The sequence below is a fragment of the Amborella trichopoda genome, chromosome 4 (genome assembly GCF_054954075.1).
Source record: "Amborella trichopoda isolate Santa Cruz 75 chromosome 4, AtrichopodaSantaCruz75HAP2 v2.0, whole genome shotgun sequence".
Taxonomy (NCBI): domain Eukaryota; kingdom Viridiplantae; phylum Streptophyta; class Magnoliopsida; order Amborellales; family Amborellaceae; genus Amborella; species Amborella trichopoda.
The window spans coordinates 52,442,512-52,467,708 of NC_142339.1; the positions used below are offsets into that span (position 1 = coordinate 52,442,512).

Consider the following 25,197-nt stretch of genomic DNA (forward strand, 5'->3'; position numbering starts at 1 on the left):
GAGCCATTATACCCAAATTTTATGGGCCTACGTTGATATCCCTGGCGCCTTATTTTTTATTAATGGGTTGATTTTGATTCATCTCAAGTGGATATGAGATGATTTTTTATTAATGGGTTGATTTTGATTTATCTTAAGTGGGTTTGAGATGATAAGTTGATATGAGCTTTTGATATGGCTTATCTAAATAACTTTAAGTTGATAAGTGTACTCTAGATATTTGAGTAAAATCTTTTAGAATAATACCTCATAAGGCAGATGGATATATTTTAGATAAATATAATATTTTAATTAATTTTTTTGATGGGACAATGGTCAAAAGGAAAACGGGGATAATGGTTTCAGGAATAGATGACTCAGATCCTTCACTTTACAAATCACTTTTAATAGCCAGTGAAATTCAATTTTGTGTGACAAACATGATTCCAACCTATTCCGTAGTATGTTGATGACTCATTTATAGAATGAATGGCTCAAATCTTTTACTCACAAGTAAAATTCAATCTTATGAGACAAAAAATAAAAACTTTAAACTATTTTTTATAAATAGGTGTCATCCGCCTTTATTAAAAAAATACACATGACTCTCTCTCATCTTTATATCTCTTCTACGCACCTCTCTCAAGTCCCCATTCTATCTCTCCCTCAACTTTATCTTCACGCCCCCAACTATTCTCTCTCCCTCAACATCTTTAAAGGGTCACGTCCCATCTACTCTCTCTCTCTACTCTTATTAATGGGGCCACATCTCTCTTTAATTAAAATTAAATCTCATCTCTCCCAATTTTGGTTTAAAAACCAAATTAAAATTAAATCACATCTCTCATAATTTTAGTTAAAAAACTTAGGATTTAAAAAAAATAGAAAAGAGATATTTTTTAGTTAAAAATCTTAGGATTTAAAAAAAATAGAGGAAGAATTTTTCAGGGCGATATTTGGGGAATGGATCCCAAAGATCTTACGAGTGTATAAAGGTTCCATTGAAGAGCTTGACCGAAATTAACTTTTTCGGTTGAGATTAAACGAAGACCGTCAATCCCGCTCTACCATTCTGACTCGATGTGGGGTGTAATAAGTCCGATTGAAGTAATCTTTGGCACTCTCCACTTCTGTTTCTCATTGTTTCATCTTTATATTATTTAAGTACAAGAAATTGTTATTTTGTTGTAAGTGATCTTTTGACAAAACAAAAGATATATATTTATTAAAAAAATAATAATTATTCTCCTATGAAAGATCATAGCACTTTCGGATTGACTACAAATTTTCATGAGATATGAGATATTTTCAAAACTATAACTGTTGAAATCCACCATTACTGCATAGAGTCTAATGTTTAAGCTGATTGTCTTATAAAAGAAGGAATACGTCAATCTTCATTAGTGATTATTTCACTTGAATGAATTTGGCTGCATCTTGTAACTTGGTTTTCTTTTAATAAATATTTTTTTTTTGGTAACGTTAAAAAAAATGCCGAATCTAGACGACATGCATCATCTATACAAATTAAATGAACTAAATCAACAATGACTTACTAAATAATCATAACAATATAGTTCTACAAAAGGGTAGGGCCGTCTCCCTCACCCAAAAAACACAAGCGAGAAGGAAAGACGAATTTCATTAAAGGGACTTGCGTTGATGCCCACGTGGCCACGTAGATGTCGCTAGGAATAATAGAGATTTTTATAAGAAGGGTATATATTCTCTCTCATGGGGGATGGTCATGTCATTTACTATAAGAATTGGAATACATGTGACTAACTTTTTAATGAGAGACAAAAGTCGCTTTTTATTGGTCACACAGGGGAAGAAGAGGAGAGAGGAATCCATAAAACTCGCCGGAGCCGTACAAGAGAAGACCGTACGCCCGTTCGTTCGTGAAGAGAAGGAAAATTCTTAAGATTCGACGGCTCTGATCATCGATCTCCTTTTCAATTTCATTTTTCCGGCGAGTTTCAGACTTCTCTCTCGAAAGCTTTACGGAATATGGGGCTCTCTTTGGTGGAGGTAATCTCTAGAGTCATCAATGGCTTTCTCTGTGAACTTTGATTTGGCCAAAAGAGAAAGCTCTTTTTCTTTCTTTTTATTTTATTTTTGTTCTTTTCATGAAGCATAAAAGTGAGCTTTTTTTTTTGTTTTTCCTTCTTCCTTTTTTTTTTTTTTCTAGTTTTTTAGTATAGCAGATAGATTATGATATCTAAACGTTTCTCTTTTGGATTTTTAGGGTCTCTACAAGTCTCTTGCATTGACAGTGCTCTCTGAGATCGGGGACAAGACGTTTTTTACGGCAGCTGTGTGTTAATGCAACTTTTTCTTTATTTTCCTGTGTTTTATTGCCTATGTTTTGTTTTTCTGCACTTTGAAGGAAGGATCATGAGTTTTCTTTTTCTTTTGGAGTTTCCTTTTGGTTCTTATTGTTAATTCTTTGCGGATTCAGAAATTGCAGTTGATTTGAGAGCTTACTTATCTATGCTCTTACTTCTAATTATGTATTCTGTTCCAATTCATTTATTGTTTCATATAAGGCTTGCATGAGGATTGGAATTACTCGACATGAATCAATTCCATTCTCTTAATTATGTAATTTCTTGTTTCTCTTTGTTTTGTTTACTGATAATGATCTCTGGTTTTTTCCCTTTATTTTATTGGCTCTCGTCCACAAAGTGTATTATGCTTATTGAAATAAACAACTTTTTACTTAATTGAGGTATTTATTTCTTGTTGATGTTGCTTCTAGGCCAAACCAAACTCAGTTAAGCATGAGTCAGCTTAGTTAGATCATAAGAAAGAAGACTTTTGTCAGTTTTGAATGAATTTGTCCTCCTTATTACTTATATACACATTCGAAGTTGTAGAGCTAGTTGATCCTTGAACGCGGGGATTTTATATCAATCACGCTATTGATACTATATTTAGTTGCATGTTACTTTTGTTTGTAACATATATACTCATTACATATAGGGAGAATATATAACGAGACCTTACCTTTAGTACAGGGTGGTTACAATTAATCTTGACCAATGGATGTGAAATTGGCTGGCTGCGTTTATTTCATTGACCAAGCTCAAAGTTCAAAGGAAAATTTCTTGAACTTTGTGACACACCCAAGACATCTGATTTCACATCGGATGGTTGTAAGTAATTGTGACTTCTCCGTACCAAAGTTAAGTGGTCCCTTACACATATTTTATCTTTCGCTTATATAGTTCTTATACCAAAGAGAGTGCTTGAAGAGTTGTATGCATCCCAAAGTTTAGTTCCTTTAGTCGTACACTATGTCAAGTGCTGGAAGAGTTGTACACATCCCAAGTTTAGTTACTTTAGTCATACTCTATGTCATATCTGTAGAAACCTAATTGCGGAGGGCTTTTTACAAGAACAAGGAAGATAGCTTTTCTTCATGCTCGACATTCTTGTTGCATGTTTCCTTGATGTTTTCTTTAGTTTTGGGTTCGCCTCTTGCTCTAGGTTAGGATTCTTTGATCAACTTGGTTTGGAGCCAATATTCGTATAAATTTCTTTAACATAATTGACAAGGAATGTTTTTACCATGAAAATTTGAGATGAAACTTATACCATTCTTTAGGAAGTTTGTTGTAACATTCAGGCTTTGTGCCCGGTGTTATTTGGAAAATCCTAAGTTGTTGGTTAATAAACCTGTTTAAGGTTTTCTATCTTCCTAATCGAATTTACCTTCTTTCATGATACTATGTCTCTTCAAATAGGGATCTCCCATTTGCTTTATTTTCTCATTGAAGCTTATGTGGCTTGGATTTGTATTTTGTGGATAAACAACAATTTAAGGGGTATCACAGTGCATTTTTGCTACATGATTCATTGAAATTCCCTAGCCAACCCCAAACAGTTGGGAGAAGGCCCTGTTGATGATGATGACGATTATTCATTGAAATTCTCTACAAGCCTGGGAAATTGCTCTAGATTTTTGGATGGGAAGAAGTATGCTCCATGTTCATTTTGCTTTGGAATTTTACTAAGGGGTGTGAGTTCTTGGGGGCTATGTAGATGGTTCCACTTCTAAACCTGTAGATTAAAATATGTTGGTAGCAGGGGGAACTAGGTGAGATCATTTCGTTGTGTGGTGTACTGCAAGTTTTAGGCATCATACTTGCTTTGCCTATGCCTCTATGTGCAGATAATTTCCAATACTCTGATAGTTGTCTTTCAGCTAGCCCATTGATGGGGGCTTTGAGTGAGAGTGACGAAGATGACATTTTCTGCATTTTCTGTTAGTTTGGATTCTTGTTATGTGGTTCTTGGATTTCTAATTCACTCTGGGGACTCCTCTATATCTATGGTTCAGGGAAAACCTCATCTAACAAACACTATATCCTTAGTTGCTTTTTGTTTTTTTTTAATGTCAGTGTTTTCTTAGTTGCTTTGATTGTTAAATTTCTAATGGAATAATTTCCTTTTGTTTTACATTATATATGTTTCTTTTCTTTATTTATGACTATTATACATTTGCGTATGCTATTTGTTCTCTTATATAATTTCTAGAATACATATTTCGTTCTGACTTCCATATGGAACTTCTGATGTTTTAAAGATCTTGGCAATGCGTCATCCTAGAAGGCTAGTCTTGGCCGGATGCCTTGTTTCTCTAATCGTAAGCTTGCTTCAGTTCATTCTTGCCTTTAAAGTCAACTTGTTATGAACCTAGAGTTTTTTTTCTTTTTAATAGATAAAATGAATAAAATGGACTAAGACTTAACTCTGTCGAAGATACTACATTTCTTTTGTTTTTGACTGTGTTAAATATAGATATATATTTCAAATGCAGGTGATGACCATTCTTTCAGCTCTTCTAGGTTGGGCAGCACCAAATCTTGTGAGTATCTTTCTTGCCAAAACTAATTTTTACTAACTCAATGATATTTCAATTTGGCAATAATCCTTTGATCGAATGTGTTTATGATTTGAGTGATAAATGGAAGTGTAGTTTTCTTAATATCTGGAAAATATTTTTGATTTCCTTCTAGGGGAAAGTATTGCTTTGGAAATGTTTTACTAAGGAATCTGTTAATGTGAATATAAGATTTTGTTACTATTAGATATATCACACTTAAAGAAGTCTTAGTAATGGGTTCATTGCATAAGTTTCACTTCTTTTGTTTCTTTCCTGTAGAAATTTGTGGTTTCTTAGAGTTTTAAGTTGTACTGACTTGCCAATTATTTCATACAACACATGAATTTCTGTGTTTAGATCGAATCTTCCACATTGACTAGTTATCAAGAAGGATATGGTCATGGCTGTGATTGATACAAATGGGGTGTGCTTTGTTCCATACCTAGCGGTCTCCAAGAACCATATCCTGCAGTCTTTTTGAATTGAGTTCATGTCTAATATATTTATATGCTTTTGCTTTGTGGCGAGAGAATTTTCAAACTATGTTTGATGGTGCATGGTTTTAATTGTACCTGATATTTGATGGTGCATGGATTTAATTATGCCTGTGTATCTGGAGGCTCTAAATGTTTTTGTGATTGTCTTTGCCCCTTTGTGTAAAGTTCATAGTGTCATTGGAACCAGCCCTTCCTTTTTCCCCTGAAATGTGCAACTTTGTAGGTAGGGTGTTCGTTGGTGACATCATAACTAGCTTTACATTGGCCAAGACTGATACACGCCATTCCCCTTTGCTATTAAATACGCAATGAGACGCGCTTCTCATTCTGATGGGCAGGGTGACTGGCTGTTGAAGGAAACATTGATCTGCTTCCACCTCCCCTCTCTCTATTGCACATGGACCAAATAAGAGTCGTTGCTACGTATGAACTTTTTTAGTGAGAAGAGTGGCGCTGAAAGTATGTTCTATGATATTAAGGAGGGTCACCATCACTCATTTTTTATGCTTTAGGACTTTAGTGATAATATGGAAGTCATTATCCAAAATTACAAAGCACCATTTGTCCAAAATTACAAATGTTTTGTTGGTCATATGGCTACTGATGGCTTTCCAAGTTTATTAAGAATATTTATATACCTTTTTTTAGTGTGATGTTTTGACTATGTTATTTTATTGGAATTCTATTTTGTGCAACATGGGTATGCCCTAGGTGGTTGTAGTTATATCTTTTAAGATCATGTTAATACATTGCTTTCTTGAAATAAATTTGATATATCTTTTATTTGCCAATCCATGAGGTAGTTCGAACTTTGAACTAGAAGTATTTAGGTGCTTTTCCATCAATTAGTGTTTTTGTAATTGTTTGCTCATCATGTCATTTGTCTATAACTTCAAAAAGGTAGTGCTGGATAGCAGTAATTGTGACCAAATTACAGAAGATAATAATGATATTTGTCATTTATTCATTTTAGGGCATGTAAGTCGCATATTGTCATTTAATTATGCCAATTAGATTCCTAGTCACTTGGTTAGCTTTGAACATGTATGTAAAGGCCAAAGCAGATAGAGTTCTACTTCAATAAGTAAGTAATTGAGGGATCCTAGGTCTGTTCTAACTTGGCTAGTCCATAGAAGTCCTTGTTCCTCATGTTTAAAATAGTCCTAGCAAGGTTCAGGGCCTTCATTTACAGTGTGCTTGAACTCTGTTTAAACAAGTCATTATGCTCCATGATGCGATCTCGTTCGTGTCACACTATAAATCAGCATTGTTGCATAAAGAGAAATGCAGGGGGTAGGATTGACCAAGGCAATGCTTTACCATCTTTCTTTTCCTTTTTAAGTTTTCTTCCCCTCTCTTTCCTCTCTACTTCTTCTCTATTATTCTCTTCTCCTTCTCCCCCACTCTATTATTATTGTCGTCATCATCATCGTCATCATTGTTATAATCGTCATCCTATCTTCTCTTTAGAATAAGAAAACACTGTAACGTTTTGACAATGAGCATCCTGTGCTTAGTTTTTATGTATATACATTAATTATTATATGTAGAGTTTCCTTTATCATGTATATTCGCTATTACTCCCTTGTTAGTATGCAAGGTCATTGATTCATTTCTGCCAATTTGTAATTACCATAGGGTAGTCTATAGACAATTCATTGGATAGCTTTTCCTAAGAATACTTCACACTATGGTCATTCAATGAAGCTCTCTATCATCTTGGAAGGTTTCCTTCCTTTATGGACTACACACACACACACACACAGAGGGAGTTCTCTTCTTTCCCCTAGAGACTCCTCCAGAGAGACAAGGGGGACCACCGGGGAGTTTTTTTTTTTTTTTTGGGGGGGGGGGGACGGCTTGGACAAGCACTCATATTTTATTAGTGCTCGAATAATTGATGCATTAATAAAAAATACTCGATAAATTCCATATAGACTGGAACCTAAATTGCAGATTACATTCTGTTTGTTCAATTGGATTGCACTAAATATTGGCCTGGAACTTTTATGAATCACAAGTTATTTGACTTAAACTACATACTTCAGAGACTTTGATGGAAGGTTTTGATGTTTTCTTGATCCTCTTGGCTGTTAATATTAACATGTGATCATGTTTGGTATGGTACTCTAAACACTAATCCACAAGGATGTTAGACCTTTTCTGTGGTTCTTTGTGCCTTTTTTTCTACTTCCATATGGACCACAATTTTACAATGTTCTTTCGATGTGGTTTACAGATTTCTCGCAAATGGACTCACCATATAACAACCATTTTATTTTTTCTATTTGGACTTTGGACCCTGTGGGAAGGATTCACTGAAGAAGGGTATGTAAGTCTGCCATTTTTGCATTGTTAGAACCTCCAGGGTACGACCTGAAATACAATGTGGTTTTGTTTTGTGATATATTAAAGACTGTGTTCTTCTGTTGACAGAGAGAAAGAACTAGCTGAAGTGGAGGCAAAGTTGGTGAGTAGGCTTCCCTTTTTTCTGTTTTCCTCTTTTGGATAGTTCAGCTGTGTGAGTCAAACTTTAGATGTAGCGTTGCCACCATCAATTGCTAACCACGCCAGTGCAAGCCCAAGCCCAAGCCCAAGCCCAAGCCCGATTCCCAAGAGGGGTAGGTCAGCTTTGTTTGGTTTTTTGGGACAAGCTTCAAGGATTTGAACCCTTGGCCTCCTTCACCCAAACTGATATATCTACCACTAAGCCAAAGCTTAAGAGACAAGTAGGCCTCCCTTCCGTGCATAGCTATCTGCATTCTCTTTTTCACTTTCTTAATCTCTCTTCATCATTCTTGTTATCCAGGATGCTGATTGGAAGGCCAGCAATGGTACGGCTAAAGCAGGTTCAAAGGTCAGACCAAGACCATAATGCTCCAATTTTGTGCTACACGATTCCACCTCTATGAGAAATTTATGTGCACAAGTATCTTAAACCATTTTTCATTGCATAGCTACAGTTACTTTGTAAATGAAGACCCGTGAAACGACGTACAAATGGGAAACATGCATTGCCTTCTTTCTTTGTTGGCTTACGATGCACCTGGCGACCATCACACTATTCTCTACTCATTATTATTCCATACTGTTAGGTTTCAGAAGATAATGACTGTGAAGTTCTCTTTTTCTTTTTTTTCTTTTTTTGCTTCGCAGATTGATGATGATTTGAAAAAGAAACAGCGACCATTTCTTGCACAGTTCTTTTCGCCAATATTTCTGAAGGTAGTGAAACAACTCATTTGATTAATATTCTTCAAGATCTAAAGTCATTTTTTGATGAGAACGCTAATCATTTTCTCTTTCTAACAATAATCTGGGAACTTGCCATTGCAGGCATTCTCCCTGAATTTCTTCGGCGAGTGGGGTGACAAGAGCCAGGTAAGAAGTGGTGAGAAACCATGTTGTTATCCTTTCTACTATGGAGAAGTGCTAAAAATTTTACCCATGACATTTTCAGATTGCAACAATAGGGTTAGCCGCTGACGAAAACCCACTTGGCGTGGTTCTAGGGGGGATCATGTATGTCTGGTTCTTCCCTTTATGTCATTCTTCTCCTCTCAATGGTTTTGCTTTTGTAATCTTCTTACTTTAAACTTTGTAATTTTTTCATTATTTTCCATGTTCCATATATTTCAACTGCAGAGGGCAAGCGTTGTGTACAACTGCAGCTGTCCTTGGAGGCAAGAGCTTAGCTTCTCGGATTTCTGAGAAAATGGTAGGACTTACTTGTTCTCTATTGTGCTTTAGCCTCGCTTCACCTGGATCCTTGGTCATCAGTTCGTTTTTTGTTCCTTCCCTTTTGCAGATTGCACTATGTGGTGGAATACTTTTCCTGATTTTTGGTATCCAATCATTTCTTACTCCCATTGGAGACTCATAACTAGTCGATCATCCCCAGTCCACTTCTATCCATGAAAATGCTGGGCATTGCAAGGGAGAAACATTTGTAAGACAGCTATTGAGGCTCTTATTACTTCCCTGCCCTGACCTGGCTATTCAGTTATGCTGTAACTGGTATTAGATTTTTTAGATACTTATCTAGGCACACAGGAAATTACTTTTTTTTTTTGGTTCTCCTTACATTGATATGTGTCAGTACTTTAAGGTATTTAGGTTTTGGGTTAGATTTCTCATGCTTGCCGGTGTGATGGATATACTGTCCAAGGAGTAAGTTTGAAAAATAAGTAGTGGCAAGCTATTTTTGATGCCAGGAGTTGAGTTTCATGGAGTGTCATGGAGGGGACTCAATACATAAGGCCTGGCAACTTGGCGAGTTTTTGGGGGACGTGGAGCAAGGCGGCTCATTTGAACCAACGGCATCCCCTCAGAGAGGATGTAGAAAGGGTGATTCTTTTGAGAAACCTTTAAACAGTTCTAGTTTATTTTGAAATGGTTTTTAAAAGTGGTGGTACAGTATAATTTAGATACCATTTTCAAATTTGAATGTGCATTGTTGATGGTATGAAATTTCCACCTTTTAGCAATCAACAAGGGGAGCAACCTTGCTTTTAAACCTCCTTTTAAATGTGGATATTGGGCTAGGCAAGCATGCTGTTTATGGGGACAAATTTCAAGGGTTGATTTTCTTCACCTCCCCCTCACAAACTGGGGGTATCTACTAATTGGGCTGAATAATTTAATTTCTTGTAACAAGAGAAATGAAACTAGGAAAACGTGAGAAGCCTCAGGTGAAACTGATAGTAAGGCTTATACCCATTGTTTCCCTGCATCCGACTTAGCTGAAGCTGAGGGAATACCCAAAAGTAGGGTTGAAGTAACTTGGGTTACTATCATGGTTGCCAAATGAGAAGGTTTTTTCAAGCTATAACCTCTTTCAACAGATATGGTTGGACCTAGTGAGAAATGATATAGGTATTTATAGCCTCACTAAGCTATAACCTAAGCTATGACCTCTTGGGAAACACATTAAGTTATAACCTTTTGGGGAAAAGATTTGATGATGATGAACCTCCTTCAACCGCGAGGATACCTATCAATTTTGTATAAAATTTAACAAGGGTTGATCAATATAGATGGCAATCTAGCTGAGGGTTATCGATTTGGTTGATGGAGATCAGCAACTACATGTTTCATCGCCATACGTATATCATGGTATTGTGCCTTTCATAAAAAAAAAGAAAAAGTTTATATAAATGTGAGGCTCTAAACAATCAAATCAGGATGCTAAGCAAAATTTTCACTATAAGAGGTTGTTTTGATTTCAAAAAATCCTCAAATTGATCATCTCGACTTCAAGATGCCTTGGTACGAGAAAAAAAAATGGATTTCGACTGTATCTTGTAATGTATTTTTGGATAATTTTCAAGATTTTCATGTTTTTATAGATTTGTTCGAGCTGCACTATTTTTGAAACTTTAAATTTTATAATTAGAGATGGAAATAGACTTTAAGGCTCACAAAGATTTTCGGTATTGAAACCACTTTTTTCAATACTATTTGGAGGTGTTTTTTTGCTTTGATTGTTTAGAGCCCCTTCATGCTCTACTTTGATTGTTTAGAGCCACTTTGATTGTTTAGAGCCTTGGCTTTATGCAAACCGCACCTACATGGCAGTTGATTTCCATCATCCAAAACAAAATTGAGAGTGTAACGATGTTTACACTTTGAGCCGGTGTTCGCAAAATCGGCCGGTCCGAACCGGAACTGGCTGATTATATCGGTATTGGCAAGGTACTGACTCTGGTTAAGGCCGGTTTTGCGGTACTACTCAATAGATGTCCCTCTCCAAAAAAACCCAGTACCAAAACCCGACGGTTCGATGTCGAATATGTGGTATTTTCTTAAAACCGGTTGGTTTTCAGCTAATCGGACCGGTTCGTCGATATAATGACGTTTTAGAGTAAATAACGGTAATTTATAGATAATGGCATTATTTTGAAATATATACCATTATATGTAGTAGGAAAACTGTGAATCCAAATTTTCACCTTTTTTTATTCGGTTTTTGGCTATTTTTTGGTTTTTTTCATGTTTTAATGGTTTAAATCACTATATAATGAATATAAAACAAGTAATTTGGATTTAAACATTGAAAAAAAAAAGAGTTTCTTGGATTGAAATGGTGGATTTTTTCGGTTTTTGAAAATTTCCACTTTTTTTCAATAATCTCTTCAATGCTTAATGTTTCTTGAAGAAAATTGAAAGGTTTGACTGCTATTCGAAGTATTTAGTAGATTCAAATTTTAATTTGTTCAGAAAAAAAAATCAAGGGTTTATTTTTGCCCTAAAAGCTGTTGCTCCGAGAACCTGTGCTCTAAGCAAAAATGATGATTTTTTGTCCATTTATTGGTCGTTTTTTATCAAATTCAGTTGCAGATTTCGATCATTGGGGCTTCATATCTCAAATAAAATTGGCATATTTATTTACGATTGAGTGAATTTTTTCATATGAATTTTTTCATTGCACCATATCATGAAAAATTTATAGATCTGAAATTTCTGCCTTTTCTTCAATTAAATTAAAAATATCAAATATTTTTTGATGATATTTGGTGCTTTTGAAAGATGATCGAAGCGTTTACAATGTATGTATGTTCATTTGTTCGATTATCCAAACATTGACGGTCGTTTCTTGCTCGAAATGTCGCTTCATTTTTGGGGTTTTTGAAAAGTCAATTTTTCTAAAAAAGATATAATGTTTAAAAAAATTATGTTTTTTAATGAAATTGGATAGTGTTTTTCTATTTTGCTTAATAAAATTATTTTTAATAGAATTATGATTTTTTAATAAGATTACGTTTTTTGATAAATATGGGAATTGTTTTTCTATTTAGCTTCATTACAAATATAACTATATCAACTTAAAAAAACATAATTAAAAAAATCGAGCAACATTATCATGCACTTATCAAAAAGAAGAATCTATTTCATCAAAAAAATAATTTTATCAAAAGAATAATATTATTAAGAAAAATAGAAAAACAATTCCCATATTGTCACGCCCCAAGAATTTATAATACTGATATTCTTGAGATGGGACAGTCAAAACATATATGCATCTCTTTTTAGGATAAATTTACAATAGCGAAATCTTACAAAGTAACAAAAGAAAATTTAAGCACAACTACAATATCTTCCAGAGTTGATCCTGACGAGCACTCAAAATGAAACTGTAGTTATCCTGAAAAACAATGTTAACCATAATTTGATGAGTTTGGCTACTCAGCAAGTGATCATCATAATCCTAAAAATAATCATCGTTGAAAGATATCAATATTCTCAAAAAGAAGATCTATTAACAGAAATGCATTAACAGTTTCACTTTAAAAAATGCATAATTAAGTATAATCCGAATAATTGAAATGCATATATCATTTTAACAGCAGTGCATAATTCAAATGATTTCATAAATTACCCTACTGACGTCCCAAGTAAGTCACATCTATACCCCATCAGCGTCTTGATGTATCCACTTAATCCCTATCGGCCTCCTAGATAGGTCCACTTAATCCATGCAGGTCCACTTATACCTCACCGACGTACAGGATGACTCTACTTAATCCCTACCAACGTACCGGATAGGTCCACTTATACCTCATCGGTGAACCGGATGAGTCCACTTGCATACTTAAAGTATTTCTAGATCTCTTCAAACATTCGAAAGCAGCAATACCATGTACTCAACATATAACTGAAATTATTAATATGAATTTCACTGAAACCATTAATAACAGTCACTTTCAGAAAGGTAGCAGTTCGTAAAGACATTCTAGCATAATTGCTAATCTAGTATGTATAGAAACACTCTTATAGAAATCCAAGAATACGGATTATCACAATTTATGGGATGTCAATTTGTAAATAAACATTTCGAAGACAATGCTATAATCAAATGCAAAAATATCCGTTTTCAAATAATAAGGCAGTCATTTGCACATGAAATTTACAATGTCTAAATTTTCAAAAACAGTGGAAAGAAATCTCACAATTTTACTAAAAGCAGAAATATCACATTTATTTTTAATAATTTTACAATATCTAAAATTTTCTAACAATAGACAAGAAAAATAAATAAATTTAATTTTCTAAGAATTTACAGCATTTAAGATTTCTAACATAGATAAAATATCACAATTTTATTAAAAAGATTATTTTTCAAAATAATGAGGTCACTTGCGCTTAAAATTTATCGCGCCTAAAATTCTTGATATTAAGCAGAAATAATTATTTCATTTCATTTTTAAAAAGAACGGATTATTTTTCAAGATAATAAAGTCACTTACCTAAAATATTTGAGAGGGAGCTTCCGATAAAAATTTGGCTAGGGAGAGGAGCTCACTGTGTTTATAAGAGGGAGAGCGAGAAAGGAGTTGTTAAGCGACGTCCTACCTTTAGTCCTATTTAATTTCTTTAAAACACCATCACCTCATACATGAGGTGATACAAACCACATCCACTAAAGGACGTGGCAGAAGATAAGAAAAGTGAAGGGTAAAAAGATATACAAGTAGTGATGGTCCCTAAGGACCATAATTCCTATATGAACCATCATACTATAAAGATTTTTTTTTTTTTTTTGAAAATTTAAGATTGTTACATTCTTCCCCCCTTAAAGAAATTTAGTCCTCTAAATTTATGTACCTGATTACTGAAAAAGATAGGGATATTTTTCTTTGATATCGTCTTCTCGTTCCCAAGTGGACCCCTCTCTTGAATGGTACTGCCATAATATATGGACCAAAGGAATCTCCTTGTTGCGCAATACTTGTACCCTTCTATCCAGTACCAAAATTGGCTGCTCAATGAAGGATAGGTCCTTCCTGATCGGTAAAGGTTCATATTTCAAGATGTGGGATGGGTCGGGCTGATATTTTCGTAGTGATGATACATGGAAGACATTATGGACGTTTGCCAATTCGGGTGGTAAGGCAAGTCTATAAGCGACACCTCCGATTCTTTTAAGGATTTCAAATGGTCCGATGTAACGTGAGCTTAGCTTTCCTTTCTTGCCGAATCTCATAACGCCTTTTATTGATGAGATCTTTAGGAAAACTCGATCACCTTCCTCAAATTTAAGATCTCTCTGTCGGTTATCGGCATAACTCTTTTGCCTACTCTGAGCTGTCTTGAGCCTTTCTGGAATTAATGCTAACTTATTTGTAGTTACCTGGACAATTTCTTGCCCCAAAAGCTTTATTTCACCAACCTCATCCCAACAGATGGGTGACCTGTATTTCCTTCCATACAGGGCTTCATATGGTGCCATCTGAATCAGGCTTGGAAGCTATTATTATAAGCAAACTCAATCAGGGGTAAATGGTCATTCCAGTTTCTTGTAAAGTCAATGACACAAGCCCTCAGCATATCTTCCAAGGTTTGGATGGTCCTCTCCGATTGTCCATCAGTTTGGGGGTGAAAGGCAGTGCTAAAAGTGGGTCTCGTCCCCATGGCTGACTGTAGCCTAGCTCAAAATTTAGAAGTAAACCGAATATCCCTGTCCGATACAATACTGACCGAAACTCCATGCAACCGCACTATTTCCTTAATGTACAACTGCACCAGTCGATCCAAAGTATACGTCGTGCGAATCGGTAGAAAGTGAGCAACTTTGGTCAACCGGTCCACAATGACTCAAATGCTATCATGTCTTGAATTTGTTCTAGGCAAGCCAGAGACAAAATCCATAAAGATGTGCTCCCACTTCCACTCTAGCACGGGTAAGGCTGCAACAACCCAGCGGGCCTTTGATGATCAGCTTTTACTTGCGGGCATGTTAGGCACTTAGACACAAATAGTGCTACCTCATTTTTCATATTGTTCTACCACAAGGTTTTCTTCAAGTCCTGATACATTTTAATACTTTCGGGATTGTATCGTATAACGAGAGTTATGTGCTTCTTTCAATATAGCTTTCTTCACACTCTCATCTTTCGGAAGACAAACCCGACATTTGAATATTAGCAAATCCTCATTACATAAAGAGAATTCTTCTCTCTTTCCCAGCGTCACCTCTTCTACAATTGTTATAAGCTGAGGGTCTTTCTTTTGTGCCGATCGAATCTGTTGGATTAATTGGGGTTCTGCCTTAATGTTGGCAATCATACTTACCACACCATTAATGGACGGAGACGGATGTCAATCCACTATTTCCTCTAACAATCTCATTTCTTGAATCATTAGATGAGCTAAGACTCCCGTAGATTTTCTACTTAGAGCGTCGGCCACAATATTAGCTTTTCCTGAATGATAATGGATTATACAATCATAATCTTTTAAGAAATCCATCCATCTTATCTGCCGCATATTTAAATCCTTCTGAGAGAAGAGGTATTTCAAGCTCTTATGATCTGTGTATATTTTGAATTGCTCACCATATAGATAATGCCTCCACATTTTGAAAGCAAATACTATTGCAGCCAACTCCAAGTCATGAATTGGATATTTTTTCTCATATTTTTTCAACTGTCTGGATGCATATGCCACTACTTTCTCATATTGCATTAATACACAGCTCAAGCCTTTATGTGAAGCACCACTATAAATCACAAATCCCCCACTCCCCTCAGGAATAGTTAAAATAGGTGCTGAAGTTAATCGAACTTTTTGTTCTTGAAAACTCTCCTCACATTCACTTGTTCACTCAAATTTGACATTTTTCTGTGTCGATCGATTCAATGGGGTTGTGATTCTAGAAAATCTTTTTACAAATTTTCTATAATATCTTGTCAATCCCAAAAAGCTTCGAACTTCAATCACATTACTTGATCGTTTCCAATTAACAACGACTTCAACCTTTGAAGGATCAACTGATAGACCTTCCTTTGATATGACATGTCCTAAAAATGTTACTTGTTCAAGCCTAAATTCACATTTACTAAGTTTAGCATACAATTTCTTTTCTCTTAATATTTGCAATACCATTCTTACATGCTGCTCATGTTCCTTCTGATTCTTGGAATAAATTAAAATATCATCGATGAATACCACAATAAATTTATCCAAAAAGGGCTTAAAGATTCGATTCATCAAATCCATAAATACAGCCGGTGCATTGGTTAATCCAAAAGGGATAACTAAAAATTCATAATGGCCATACCTTGTTCTGAAAGCTGTTTTGGGAATATCTTCACTTTTAATATTAAGCTGATGGTATCCAGATATAAGATCAATTTTTTAAAACACTTGTGATCCTTGTAATTGATAAACTAAATCATCAATTCTAGGTAATGGATACTTATTTTTCACTGTCACTTAGTTCAACTCTCTATAATCGATACACAATCTCATGGTCCCATTTTTCTTTTTAACAAACAATACCGGAGCACCCCAAGGTGACACAATGGGCATGATAAAACCTTTATCTAATAATTCTTCTAATTGTTGTTTAAGTTCCTTAAGTTATGCAGGTGCCATTCTGTAAGATGCCTTAGAAATTGGGGCTACCCCTGGCAATAATTCAATAGAAAAATCAATTTCCCTGTCAGGCGGTAATCCTGGCAATTCTTCAAGGAAAACGTCGAGAAATTCTCGAATAACTGGAGTGGTATCCAAATTTATCTCTTCTTTCCTATCTTCTTTAATATAAGCAAGAAAGCCTTGACACCCTTTTTGAAGTAGATGATTAGCTCGAATACAGGAGATTAAATATGATGGGGAGTCTTCTTTGATACCATTGAAGTAAAATACTGGTTGATTCGAAATACTAAAGGTAACCAATTTCTTGTAACAATCAATACTTGCATGGTATGTAGAAAGCCAATCCATGCCTAAGATTACATCAAAATCTTGAATTTCTAGGAGTATTAAATCAACCAACAGTTCCTTTTCTTCTATCTTTATTACACAGGATTTGTACACTATATTGGTGTCACTTGAATTTCTCATCGGTGTGGCTACCTCTATAATGTATTCTAATTGTTCTGATTCTACCTTTAAGTGGCATGCAAAGTGTGGTGACACAAATGAATGAGTAGATCCAGGATCAATCAAAATATGAGCTACTTTTTGGAAGATAATAAGAATACCTTGGATCACTGATTTTGAGGCCTAAGCATCTTGTTGGGTGATCGCAAATTCTCTTCCGTTCATCTGAGGCTTTTGAGCTATCTCTCCCTGCTTTAGAAGCTGTTGCATCTATAAGCGAGGACATTTTCTAATCTGGTGTCTCAATTTTCTACATTTAAAATAGGCTCCAGTATTCCAATAACAAGGGCTCGATCCATGCTTTTTCCCACATTTTTACATGGTTCTATTGAGCTTTGAAGTGGCAAGGGCTTTGGCTTCTTGTTTGCCCTTTCAAACTGTTGTCGATTAGATGGTGTGGGTCTAACCTGACTTTTTTGATTTTTCATCTTTTGGTAATCTTCGAAAAATTTTTCGACAATTTGGGCTCGATCAACTATTTCAGCATAAGTTCTCAATTTTAAGACTGATATTCTGCTTCTAATAGCTGGTCTGAGACCCCTTTCAAATTTTTTCACCTTTCTTGCCTCATTGTTAATCATATGTGGTGCAAATCTGGCCAATTCAGTAAACTTGGCCTCGTACTGTGCTACTGTCTGGTTTCCTTGGATAAATTCAAGAAATTCCATTTCTTTTTTGTCTCGAATAAAATTTGGGAAATACTTTTCATTAAATGTCTCTAGAAATACTTCCCAAGTCAATGGTTTATTTTCTTTGACCAATACTCCTTTTGCCACTCGCCACCAATGTTGTGCTTCACCTTCTAACATAAAAACTACCAAAGCCACATTCCTATCATCTGGATATTCCATTACCTCGAATATTTTCTCCAATTGCATAATCCATCCCTCGGCTTCCAGTGGGTTTACAACATCCTTAAAAGATGGTGGGTTCAATTTCTTAAATTGTTCGATATTACTCCCACCATTTCCCGTAACTGACTGCTTGGGTGGATTGTTGTTTTCTATCTGATGTTGCATTAGAGCAACCATATTTCCAAAGCTTTGTGAATTCTTTCCTTATTAGCTTCAGCTATTCTGGATCTTGACTTCGTCCCGATCTGTACACGCAATAAATGTGATTTTAAGTACATTCTTTTTAAATTTCTTAAGAATCTTAAACCTATTGCTCTGATACCACAATTGTCACGCTCTAAGAATTTACAATACCGATATTCTTGAGATGTGACAGTCAAAACATATATACATCTCTTTTTGGGATAAATTTACAATGGCGTAGTCTTACAAAGTAACAAAAGAAAGTTTAAGCACAACTAAAATATCTTCCAGAGTTGATCTTGGCGAGCACTCAAAATGAAACCGTAGTTTTCCTGAAAAAAAATGTTTACCATAATTTGATGAGTTTGGCTACTCAGTAAGTGATCATCATAATCCTAAAAATAATCATACTTGAAAGATATCAATATTTTAAAAAAGGAGATCTATTAACAGAAATGCATTAACACTTTCACTTTAAAAAAATGCATAATTAAGTATAATCTGAATAATTGAAATGCATCTAACATTTTAACGGCAATGCATAATTCAAAGGATTTCACAAATTACCCTATTGGCGTCTCAAGTAGGTCACATATATATCCCATCAGCGTCCTGATGGGTCCACTTAATCCCTATCAGCATCCCAGATAGGTCCACTAAATCCCTGCAGGTCCACTTATACCTCACCGACGTATCGGATAAATCCACTTAATCCCTACCGACGTACCGGATAGGTCCACTTATACTTCACCGGCGAACCGGATGAGTCCACTTGCATACTTAAAGTATTTCTAAGTCTCTTTAAACATTCGAAAGCAGCAGTATCATGTACTCAACATATAACTGAAATTATTAATATGAATTTCACTGAAACCATTAATAACAGTCACTTTTAATAACATTTCAAAAATAACCAGTCAAATATTTTGGGCTCAAATTCAGAAAGGTAGCAGTTCGTAAAGACATTCTAGCATAATTGCCAATCTAGTTTGTATAGAAAAAGTCTTATAGAAATCCAAGAATACGGATTATCACAATTTATGGGATGTCAATTTGTAAATAAAAACATTTCGAAGACAATGTTATAATCAAATGCAAAAATATCCGTTTTCAAATAATAAGGCGGTCATTTGCACATGAAATTTACAATGTCTAAATTTTCAAAAACAGTAGAAAGAAATCTCACAATTTTACTAAAAGCAGAAATATCACATTATTTTTAATAATTTTACAGTATCTAAAATTTTCTAACAATAGACAAGAAAAATAAATAAATTTATTTTTCTAAGAATTTACAGCATTTAAGATTTCTAACATAGATAAAATATCACAATTTTATTAAAAAGATTATTTTTCAAAATAATGAAGTCACTTGCGCTTAAAATTTATCGCACCTAAAATTCTTGATAATAAGCATAAATAATTATTTCATTTCATTTTTAAAAAGAACGGATTATTTTTCAAGATAATGAAGTCACTTACCTAAAATATTTGAGAGGGAGCTTCCGATAAAAATTTGGTTAGGGAGAGGAGCTCACTGTGTTTGTAAGAAGGAGAGCGAGAAAGGAGTTGTTAGGCGACGTCCTACTTTTTGTCCTATTTAATTTCTTTAAAACACCTCCACAGCATTAATAGTAAACCTCTAATGTTTACAACCCACATCCACTAAAGGACGTGGAGAAGATAAGAAAAGTGAAGGGTAAAAAAATGTACAAGTAGTGATGGTCCCTAAGGACCATAATGCCTATATGGACCATCATACTATAAAGAGTTTTTTTATTTTTTTTTGAAAGTTTAGGATTGTTACACATATTCATCAAGAAAACGTAATAATTATTTTTTTGATGAAATTGATTCTTCTTTTTGATAAGTGATGATAATGTCGCTTGATTTTTTTTAATTATGTTTTTTTAAGTTGATATAGTTATATTTGTAATGATGGAAATGGGATATTTTGTTTTTTTAAGTGCATGTAAAAATTTTGGTTACCTTGTGTTCAATGAAACACTACACCTTTTTGTATGTGCTTGGTTCTTCTCTTTTTCCTTTCATTTTGTTTTCTCATTTTCTATCAAGGTTTTTGGAATGTTATGGAAAGAGCCTTTAAAAGATCAGCCAAATTTTAAAAAATCGGCCGACTAACTCGGGATCGGTCACTGGCCGATCCCGATATGGCCCGATTCCAGAGAGAGAGAGAGAGATTTACAAAGGTGATCTTAATTTCAAATCATCTCTCATTTGAGAAATTGATTTTTTTAAAAACAAATTCATTTTGCTTAGTAAAATTATGTTTTTTATCAATATGGGAATTTTTTTCTATATTGCTTAATAAAATTATCTTTCAATCAAAATTATGTTTTTTAATAAAAAATTATGCTTTTTGATGAATATGGGAACTGTTTTTCTATTTTGCTTAACAAAATTATTTTTTTGATAAAAGTTTGGTTTTTTTAATAAAATTATGTTTTATGATGAATATGGGAAGTGGTTTTCCATTTTTCTTAGTAAAATTATTTTTTGATAAAATTATGGTTTTTTAATAAAATTATGTTTTATGATAAATATGGGAAGTGGTTTTCCATTTTGCTGAATAAATTTTTTTTTTGATCAAATTATTTGTTCTACAGTTCTTATTTTTTGATAAAATCAATGCACAATACACTGATATGGATATGGTAGAACATATCACTGTGCTGCTGTGCATTGATTTTTCGTTTTGTTACATATCATGAGATGTACTTTTTATGAAGTACACCTTATTTAACTTCATCGAAAAAGTATTTTATGAAGGAGAAAAAAGTATTTTATGAAGGAAAAAGTTTATATAAGGTTGCAACCGTGTATGTAGAACTATGGATGCACCTCTAAAATCCATCGGAAAAGGTAGTTTTATGATCATCTCGACATCGAGATGTATGACCATGAAAAATATAAAGATTTTAAGTCTCATAAATAGTGCATTTTACAGCATATTATCTACACCGTCTATTTTCAAGATTTTCATATGTTTATAGATCTATTTGATTTTAACCATTTTTTAAATTTAAATTTAAATTTTATAGTTAGATATAAAAATAGATTTTGGGATAATCCTAAGAACATTTTAAATCAAAATTATATACCATGATAAAATTTGAAGGTGCATCTTAACTCTGCTGCTGCGGATGCATCCGTATGCTAACTGCACCCTTGTATGAGTTATGGTTTATTTAACTATATGGAAGAGATCCTTTCTATTTCTTGTCTTAATTAGTTGGCATTTTTATTTGATTTAATAGCATCAAGCTACTTTTGTTATTTGCAATAAAAGTGCATAAACTTTCATTCCTAATGGGAGCGATTTTTGTAAAAAAAAGAAGAAAGTTTTTCATCTAAGGTTTGGGATAAATATGTTAATTCTTGGAAGAAAATGTTACATGACAAAAATATCTTTAAAAAATATCCTAAGATATTTTCATGTACAGGACTATAGTATTCGAATATTAATTTATAAAAAATTGTTTCAATTTTTTTCGTAAGATAAATATATGTAATAAGATATTATACACTTAATCTAAGTATTTCTGTTTTTTAAATTTTTTTTGGGAGTTTTTTACCCATTTTTTTTAAAAAAAATCTACGTACCTGGTTGGTCCGATTAACCGTACCGGTTAATTCAGTAACTGTTCCCAACCCATGTCCGGTTAACCATTCTGGTTCGCTTTTACGAACATTGCTTTGAACAAACCATATTATATGGTAATGGACTCTAGAAAACTATAGTATGTTACCATGATCACCGTCTGATGATAGAGTATGAAACATAGTGGACACAGCAGCCAACCAAGAAATGGTGGACGGTGATAAACAAGGAAACAGGGTGAGAGCACTGGTGTTCTACTTTATTTTCATCACCATCCGTAACTTCATTAAATAGCTATGACCTCAATGGAGTACGGCTTCAGAAAAAAGTGATTGTTTGGCTGCTCTTGCAGGGGACATCAGTTGTAATGAAAAATATTGTGATAGGTAACGTTATACCGATTACATTCCAACAAACCACTTTAGGGCTACTAATGGACCCGGCCAGCCCTGGCTTGGATCACTAAAGGCCTTATCGTGGCTTGGTCCAACTTGGACCAGGATGGAGGGACCATTGCCTAGACTAGATATAGGGGCCCTTGGTAGTTGGCCCAACCATGGGCCCGGTCTATTTTTGGTCGGGCGGTCCAGTCATGACCTCTGTCGGTGGCCTAGCCTTCAGTCATGTCTTTTGGTCAAGTCCAGTGTTTAAAAAAACACCGTCCCGGTTCGACTCGGGATTCTATATTTACTGTGCTGGTTCCGGCACAAAACAGAGAACGGCCCAGGTTCTAGAGCAAAACCGCCGGTTCTAGCGGTTCCCACCCGATTCTAGCCTTCACACGTGTGTACGCGCCGCACACATAGACGAGAGTGACACATGGCAACTCATCTCGCGTTTCTACATACGCAACAAAAAATCTAATACACATGACTTTATAGAGAGCCAAACAACACTCATCCTTCAATGTGGGATAATTCCCACAAAAAGTCATTAAAGCAATATCATTAAATATATTATGGAAGCTAAAAAAATCACATGTGGTGATGTGGCCATGTTGGTTGACAACATCGAAGTTTGGGTGTATGCCCTGAGTTTGAATCCCATAGCGAACACTAACAAATATTTTGAGTTCGAATCCTTTAGCGCACAACAAAAAATATTTTGAGTTCGAACCCTTTAGCGCACAACAAATTTTTTTTTTTTTTTGAGCTCGAACTCCTTAGCGCACAACCAAAAAATACAAAAAAAATTTTGTTGTCAAAAAAATAAAAAAAGGTAGAAAATACTGTTGTAAAAAAATAAAAAAAATATAAAATAAAAGGCTTTTCAAGATAAAGATAAAAAAGATAATACAACATTTTTTTATTTTTCTTGTAAAAAAAATACAATTTGTTGTCAAAAAAATAAACAAAGGAAAAAAATACTGTTGTAAAAAAATATAAAAAATATAAAATAAAAGGCTTTTCAAGATAAAGATAAAAAAGATAATACAATATTTTTTTATTTTTCTTGTAAAAAAAATACAAGGTAATATAACAAGTAGTTCTTGCAAATAAAATAAAACAAAACACATAAAAAAATAAAATGTACTTTGACAGCATCATTTTTTATTTTTCTTGTAAAAATAAATAAAAAGTAATACAACAAGCAAAAAAAAAATGTAGTACAACATCTTCTTCTTTTGTCAAAAAACAAAAACAAAGATAATCAACAAGTATCATATTTCTCTTGTAAAAAAAAAAAAAAGATAACACAATAAGTATTTCTTATCAAAAAAATAAAAAGTATTTTCTTCATACAACCTAGGAATAAATGGTCTAATTATATTTTTTATTTTTATAACAAGATGGTCTTTAACATAAATTTAGTAATATTAATTTATAGATAGGATTCATACAATGAGGCCATTTAAAATCTCTCTCTTTCTACTAACAATCTCTTCCACTAATTTATTTTAGAAACCTAAAAAATTAAAGAAAATTAGTACGCATTCTAATAATTTTTAAATTGATAACCAAATCTTTTAGTTTATTTATTAATTTTTGTATTATAAATCATGTAGTGTACTATTTTTCTTATGGTTAACCATAATACATTTTAAATTAGATGATATTATAAAATATTTTGGATTTGTTATTATTTATATAATAAAATAATTATAAAATATTGTTGGTATATAATATTATAGTTAGTTAGGTTGTAATAATTTTGGTTTTTTTAGCGGATTAGGGTTTTCCGCCAATTCGAGATTTTAATGGCCAAATTTTCATCGATTTAGTCAACTTTTTCTTGTAATCCATATATGATTATATAATTAATCCATGATAATTCTATGATTTCTTTTGTGTGATGTAAATTTAATGGTCAACATAAGTTCATACAGGGAAAGAGCATCTCAATATTCACAAATTGATGAAAAAAATGAAAGTTAATAATGTAGTACCATCATTTCTTATTGGATTCCTAAAAAACAACATTTATAATGAATTTTAATAATTTTTTCGGATTTTTTGAAACTTTAATCCGACCGATTTAGCCGATGTCCAATCCGAATCACCGATTCACCGATCCGAATAAGTTTTTGAGGTGTCTGATCCGGGTCATCGATCCGCTTTTTAAACCATTGGTCAAGGCCATGGTTTTTAAGGGTCGAGCGGACTGGGCACAGGCCATCCGGTCCATTAGCAGCCTTAAGCCAATGCAATAGTCTAGGCGAGTTTTTTTTTTCCTTACCTTTGGTTAAGTCCAATAATTTACAAATAAAATTATGAAAATATCTGACGTGTTGTAGTTAGTTAAGTTGAAGGAATATCTAAAGAGAGTGTAGGGTAGGTTTCCTAGGGAGATTTAGAATCTAGGTTGCATAAAGATAAAGAGTAGGGTAAAATAGATTGTATTTTATACAAGGGATTGTTTGTAAAGAGATTATTTACCCTTTGTACAAGAGGTCACGATCGTTTTGTCCTTTAGGTTTTAAAATGGGTGATTGTAAGAGTCTCATTATGTCTATTAATTAGACATAATGTTCCAAAATATGCCATGTCCCATAAAAGATATAAAGATAAGAAAATGGTAAAATATACTCCAGGATAAATAGAGATAGAGAGAAAGTGTCCTCTAAGCACCGTGTTGGCGCAAGCAGCTAGGTGCACAAGATGCGTGCATTTTGGTGTGTGCATTAAAAGGCGGCTTACGGTTAGATAGGCATCTTTGTGTGCAAGGATGCGAGACAGAGTGGCAAGTGCGACGTGCATGCCAAGCCTGAGCAACCTGTGCGTATGGGTGAAGGCAGCCTGGTGCAAGTGCCTTGTGTGAGTCAAATTGTTGGAAGTACGATAGGTG

The 25,197-nt window shown here is 34.1% G+C and overlaps 1 protein-coding gene across 1 annotated transcript; it reads left to right on the top strand.

Moving 5' to 3' along the window:
• Positions 1-1,820: 1,820 nt before the first annotated feature.
• On the top strand, positions 1,821-9,808 carry LOC18421936 (GDT1-like protein 5). Its single transcript, XM_006826809.4, has 12 exons — positions 1,821-2,010; positions 2,228-2,296; positions 4,571-4,630; positions 4,805-4,852; positions 7,607-7,695; positions 7,804-7,837; positions 8,177-8,224; positions 8,524-8,592; positions 8,704-8,748; positions 8,828-8,889; positions 9,013-9,085; positions 9,176-9,808. Exons 1-12 carry the CDS (start codon positions 1,990-1,992, stop codon positions 9,248-9,250), a joined length of 693 nt encoding a protein of 230 aa, XP_006826872.1. The 5' UTR covers positions 1,821-1,989; the 3' UTR covers positions 9,251-9,808.
• Positions 9,809-25,197: the final 15,389 nt, after the last annotated feature.

What these genes read in the sequence shown, in the direction of transcription:
- LOC18421936 (XM_006826809.4), top strand. Translation starts at nt 1,990, where the DNA reads ATGGGGCTCTCTTTGGTGGAG. An exon ending in AGACGTTTTTTACGGCAGCT is followed by an intron (nt 2,297 to 4,570) that starts GTGTGTTAATGC and finishes GATGTTTTAAAG; the next exon opens with ATCTTGGCAATGCGTCATCC. An exon ending in CTCGGATTTCTGAGAAAATG is followed by an intron (nt 9,086 to 9,175) that starts GTAGGACTTACT and finishes TCCCTTTTGCAG; the next exon opens with ATTGCACTATGTGGTGGAAT.